The sequence below is a fragment of the Lupinus angustifolius genome, unplaced genomic scaffold (assembly GCF_001865875.1).
Source record: "Lupinus angustifolius cultivar Tanjil unplaced genomic scaffold, LupAngTanjil_v1.0 Scaffold_75_127, whole genome shotgun sequence".
Taxonomy (NCBI): Eukaryota; Viridiplantae; Streptophyta; class Magnoliopsida; order Fabales; family Fabaceae; genus Lupinus; species Lupinus angustifolius.
In genome coordinates, this window is record NW_017723707.1 from 1 (window position 1) to 6,192 (window position 6,192).

General features: G+C 33.1%; 1 protein-coding gene across 1 annotated transcript; it reads right to left on the reverse strand.

Moving 5' to 3' along the window:
- Nucleotides 1–4,176: 4,176 nt before the first annotated feature.
- LOC109339467 (cytochrome b561 and DOMON domain-containing protein At3g25290-like) lies at nt 4,177–5,943 on the reverse strand. The gene is made up of 3 exons (XM_019576917.1): nt 5,289–5,943; nt 4,750–5,004; nt 4,177–4,496 (listed from the first exon to the last, which is right to left on the reverse strand). The coding sequence occupies exons 1-3, from the start codon at nt 5,898–5,900 to the stop codon at nt 4,206–4,208; spliced, it is 1,158 nt and encodes a 385-aa protein (XP_019432462.1). The 5' UTR covers nt 5,901–5,943; the 3' UTR covers nt 4,177–4,205.
- Nucleotides 5,944–6,192: the final 249 nt, after the last annotated feature.

The following is a 6,192-nucleotide window of genomic DNA, read 5'->3' on the forward strand; positions in this document are numbered from 1 at the left end:
TATATGCAAGACAACAAAAAACCCACCAAAATATGTTTAACTCATTATTTGTGCATTGACATATTCATATGATTCATTCTATTAGGAAATTCCTTGTGGTTCGACATAACCCTATACTATACTACAATTGAATCTTGAAAGAGGTGTAAATTGTAAAATAGTAAAGTGTTATCCATAAATTTATTTGTTGAAAATACCTTTTAATATACAAAAGTGATGAAACTAACTTACTAACTTTTATTTATTGTTATTTACTTTCCGCAATTTATTTATTCTTTAATACTAACCTTCCTTAAGGAAGAAGTTTGGTTTGTTAATAAAATGAACCAGAAGGGAGTAAATAAATAAAGGTCACTTAAATTTATTAGTCTTTTGTTCTTTATTTATTTGTTTGTTTCTAACAACTAACTATTCATCACTTTTGTACATTAGAATACCATTAAACCGGTGTTGGAATTTATTCCACAAAACCGAGATGGTATTCAAAGGTACTTAATAATTATGTAATAAAGGATTGCTTCGATACCATTGTACCGGCGTTGGAATTTATTCTAACAAAGCCGAGATGGGGCAAAGAATGAATAACTTATTCACATGATTATTAAAGAAGTAAGTTGTAACCGGAATATTCTTGAAACCACTATACCGGCGTTGGAATTTATTTCAAAAAAGCCGAGATGGCGAACAAAGAATAAAACCGAGTTCACTTACTTAATCAAAAAAAAAGAACACACCAAAAATGAGAGTAATAACCTTTCAACAAATTGGCACCTTGCGAGGGACGATTTGTTGAGGGGGGAAACCCCCTCAAAAAAGTCTTTCAACATTTATCATCTACATTGAAACACAATTTCACCTAACTATTAAAGCCATTAGAAGATATAGTGGAAAATAATTTCTCATGCCTAACTACTATGCCTCAAAAGGAATTAATCATCAAACATCTTGTATTGAAACACCACAACATAATGATGTTGTTGAAAGAAAACATCAACACATTCTTGCCATGGCTAGAGATTTGATTTTTTAATCAAACATACCTAAGTGTTTTTGGAACTATTCTGTTTCTCATGCCATACATTTGATCAATAGAAAACCTAGCTTTTTCTTAAAGAATAAGCCTCCTTATGAGATACTTTTCAATAGATTACCTGATATAACAAACTTAAAGATCTTTGGTAATCTTTGTTTTGATTTAACTTTAATGTCTCATAGAAAGAAATTGGATCCTAGATCTAGAAAATGTGTTTTCTTGGGGTTCAAACATGCTACAAAAGGTTTTACCTTACTTGATTTTAGTACTAATGAGATTTTTCTATCAAGAAATGTTAACTTCTTTTAGCATAAATTTCCTTTCAATTACATTGAATCACATACACACCATTATGTTCAAAAGGATACTCCTATCTTGCCCAACATCCTGACCTTGTCCCCACAAGACAAACTCAAAGGATTAGAAGACCTCCCACCTATCTAGATGACTATCACTGCACCCTTATTTCAAATACCAAATCATCTTACCCCAATACCAAATACCCTATTAGTAATACCTTAACCAATGATCATCTATCTCCTAACTTTAGGCACTACTCCTTAGCTATTTCTATTACACATACACCATCTACTTATTAATAAGCCATCAAGCATGAATGTTGGAAAGAAGCCATTAACACCGAACTATCTGCCCTTGCCAAGAATAATACTTGGATTCTAACCAAACTACTCTATGATAAGAAAGCCATAGACTACAAATGGGTCTTCAAAATCAAGCATAACTCTGATGGATCCATAGAGAGGAATAAATCTAGGTTAGTAGCAAAAGGATACATCCAAACTGAAGGTGTTGATTACATAGACATTTTCAGTCCTGTTGTGAAGATGACCACAATCAGAGTACTTTTGTCCTTTGCTGCTATCAATAATTGGTACCTGCAACAACTTGACATCAACATTTCATTCCTTCATGGAGATATGAAAGAAGAATTATACATGAAGATAAATCCATGCCTCCATATCAGTGACTCCAACCTTGCTCGCAAGCTTGAGAAATCCATTTACGGATTAAAACAAGCAAGTCGACAATGGAATGATATGCTTGCTAACACCTTAATTCAAATTGGTTTTCTTAAATGCTATTTTGATTATTCTCTATTTGTTAAATCTACCAACAAAGACTTCACTGCCATTCTAGTGTATGTAGACGACTTAGTTTTGGTAGGAAATGATCTAGAGGAAATCAATCAAACCAAACTGATTCTACATAACAAATTCATTATAAAGGACCTTGGTGATTTGAAGTATTTCTTGGGCATGGAGGTTTCTAGATCAATGAAAGGGATAACATTATATTAGAGGAAATACACTCTAGATTTGTTGGAGAAATTTGGTTCCCTTGCATCAAAACCAACAACAACTCCCATGGACTACAACTCCAAAATTCAATCCAGTTCATGGACTCTACTTGCTGACCTTACTAGTTACATAAGGATAATGGGCAAAATCCTATACCTCACACACACCAGACCCGACATATGTTTTGCAACCAGAATTCTTAAATATTTGAAAAGCTTACTTGGTCAAGGAATTTTCTTTCCCATCAACAACACCCATGTATTAAAGGGATATTCAGACTCTGATTAGGCAGCTTGCTTGGACACAAGAAGATCAGTTACATGATGGTGCTTCTTCCTTGGTAATGCCCTCATTTCTTGGATAAGCGAGAAGCATAAGTCATTTTCATGGTCATCCTCAAAAGAATAGTATAAAGCCCTTGCAATGGCAGCTTGTGAAGCCTAGTGGTTGTTATTTCTTCTTCAAGACCTCTGCATATCTCACACAACATCAGTTAACTTATTCGACGACAACAAATCAGCATTGCACATTGCCACCAATCTTGTCTTCCATGAGAGGACGAAACATATAGAAATAGAATGTCATGTCGTTCGTGAAAGACTCCATAACAACATTATCTATCTCTTACCTATTTATACTTTCGTACAATTGGCAGTCATCTTCACAAAATCTCTCAATCCTTATCTTATTCGAAAATTCATTTCCACACTTGGCATAATCAATATTCATATGCTAGCTTGTAGGGGAATGTTAAGAATAAACCCCATTCAGGCCAAAGATGATTCTCACCCACAATCATAATCCATTATAGCCCAATTTAGTTAAACAATATTTCTTTCCTTTTTAGTAGTTTGCATATCAGTTTCCCTTTTTGGAAAATTTTCTCTTTTTTGTTTTATTGTGTTTTGCTCATTAGTTTCTCCTTTGGGTTATATATATATATATAGCTCTAGGGTTTGTATTATTGATTTTTTTCATTATTGAAGTTTATCAAATAAATCAAAGAGGTTCTTTATTTTCTTCTTGAGTTGTGTTCATCAAGCTTCACTTACTTTGCTATCTGTCAAGGCTCATTCTTTTATGATGATGATGATGATGCAAGTTTCACAAAACGAACTTGTAAGGGTGGAGCAGTTGTCAAGAAAAAGGTTGCAAGAGTGATTGTTGCTTATGTTATTTTATGGAATTAACTTCTTATATATAAATATGTATATATTCTTTTAGGAAGAATTGAACAAATACAATGATGAGCCTAAACCATCTCACTCAGGCACAAAAAGTTGTATTCCAATGAAGGAAGATATATTTTCCAGAGTAAAAGGACCTGATAAGAAAGGACATGTACATTTAATGAGAATGATGTCGAAATAAAAACGTCATAATTTCTTTGTCCAAAAATCAAGAGTTACATAATAGGCTTAAAGATATGGAAAGTATGTGACAAATATGATATTATTTATTCAAAGTTGGTTTTCTAGAGCATATGTTATTGACATGATAATTGTGGCAAAACATGTTTACCATATTCCCCTCAAATTAAATTTTCAAAGTTCACGTTATATATGTATGACTTTTGTTAATTGATTGATATAGTTTGGTAGTTCTACCAAAGTTAAATCTTTAATTTCTTTTTTATGAACTAGTCTAGTATAGTACAGTAACTTCAACTCTCATATATGGAAGCAACACTATAGTTTGCTGATATATGTATTGTGTAATTTTTACTGAGTTAATTATTCTGATTTATATGTATGGGATATTTGCCATTGATTTGACAATTCTCATTTATTTGCATTGAATATTTTCCATTGAATTGATTGCAATAAGGGTATTACATGTTAAGGGTATATTCCCTACTGTCCATTGTTGTTGTATCCTTCAAAAGTCTTGGTTGACTTCTTCGCCTTACTCTTCAAGACAACAATCCATGTGATCACTTCTAACAATACAACAATTATACCTAACGCTGCAATTACTCCGATGTACGTTGTTTTCCATATCTTTTCTGGATTTAAGATGTCGAAACCCTTGAATATATTGATAAGTCCCAAGATAATTATTATGTATCCAATGCTATGGTGATAGATATTCCAAAAATATCGATATTTGTGATCCTTCTTAGGCCTTAAGAACAATGCGAAAATCTGCAAAATCCAAATAGACAAATAGAAAAATCAAATATTAAAACAGTTAAAATTGTTAAATTTTATTGTAGCTTACTTTAATAGCTAAGAATATACTCTATTATGTGTGTACTATATTCCTATAGCCCAAAAATGTTAACATCTATTAGTGTGTACTTGTCAATTTTTTCACACGCTAATTCAGTAATTCTTCGATTAAGAACCGTGAAATATCGATTGAATGGCAATGAAAGAATATAAGACAATGTTTCACCTGTAAAGTGGCAATAGCAAATAGAGCGATTCCAATATTGCGATGAAGACTATAAGTAATTCCGACCGAATTGCTTCCGAGTTTAAGACCAGTTGCCCAGCCAGCAACTCCAATGACATAAGCAGATAATTGGCAGCCAACATGAAGATAGAACCACGCCGGATCTGCAGATGGGAAAGTCCTCATGTACCTTGCTATAATCACTCCAAGGGGAAATAGAACACCCCAACTCACAGCATTTAGTATACCATGAATCTGACAATCAACAAAATCCGAAATTATAATTTTGAAAATAGATGAATAACAACTCAAGTCAGAATTGAATCGATTTTTACATTCCAATTTCAATCAGAATTGAATCCTTTATACTCAATCCAAACTGACTATTGTTTAAAAGAAATTAACTAAACAATTTCCTCAATCCCAGAACTCAAAAACCATAAGTTATTTAGTCATGACACAATTTTGGATTCAAAATACAATAATCAAAACAAAGGAATGAAAGAGGATAACAAAATAACTCAAAAAAATGAACTCACATTCTTGTTCCTGGTCTTGGAATCTACCATAGTGCCAACACTACTAAAATTTTGTCCTCCACTCAACTTCAATATACCCTTAGAATTCAAATTCTGAGGTTGGAACTCATGAATATCCAACCTACCATTACTAATAGAGGGCCCCACCTGCCACACTTGGTTCACTTCATTCACTTCCTTAACCTTCAACGTTGCGAAAATCCTAATCATTCCATTACTCTGTTCAGCACTCAAATCCCAAACCTCATAGGAAAGTTTCCCAGGAACAAGAACCTTGTAAGATTGTATATCAAGGGTCTTTATGGTAATTTTACCATCTTGGGTATAAGCTGCAATGGCTTGTGTACCAACCATGCCAGTTCCTGTGGGGTTAAGACCCCATGAAACCCAACCAGAAGGTGATGGAGGAGAAGCAATGAAAGCAATGGAAAGAGATGAATTTGAAGGGTTGTGAGTGTAATGAAGAAATGATGTTAGGTAAGGTAGGTCTATGCAATTTGAGTAGAGGGTGTTTGTTTTTGGGAGTGTGAGTTTTTGTGATGTGCATGACTGTGAAGAGGTTTTGAGAATGAAGAATGAGAGAAGAAGGAAGAAGAGAATTGAAGAAGCCATTGATGAAGTTTGGTACAAAGATGGAGATATAAATAGTAGTGTTATTTTGTAACGAAAGCTATGAACACGGAAATAGAGTGTATTAGGTTGGGGACAACTCAGTATTGTAACAAAAACACACAACGTATATGATGTTTTTTTCTATTTTTCATGTTTTGGTATAGTGAATCGTTGTTAAAATCTGTTTTATCTTATACACAATTAAAATATGTTTTATCTTATACACAATTAAAATATGTTTTATCTATCCCAACAAGTATTGCTTCCTTAAATTGAACCATTGACAATCTTA

Excerpts from the sequence above, each read along its gene's own strand:
- LOC109339467 (XM_019576917.1), bottom strand. The coding sequence starts at position 5,900 with ATGGCTTCTTCAATTCTCTTCTTCCTTCTTCTCTCATTCTTCATTCTC. Across the intron at positions 5,005-5,288 it reads CCAAGACCAGGAACAAGAAT|ATTCATGGTATACTAAATGC; the intron begins GTGAGTTCATTT and ends GTTGATTGTCAG. Across the intron at positions 4,497-4,749 it reads TTGCTATTGCCACTTTACAG|ATTTTCGCATTGTTCTTAAG; the intron begins GTGAAACATTGT and ends TGGATTTTGCAG.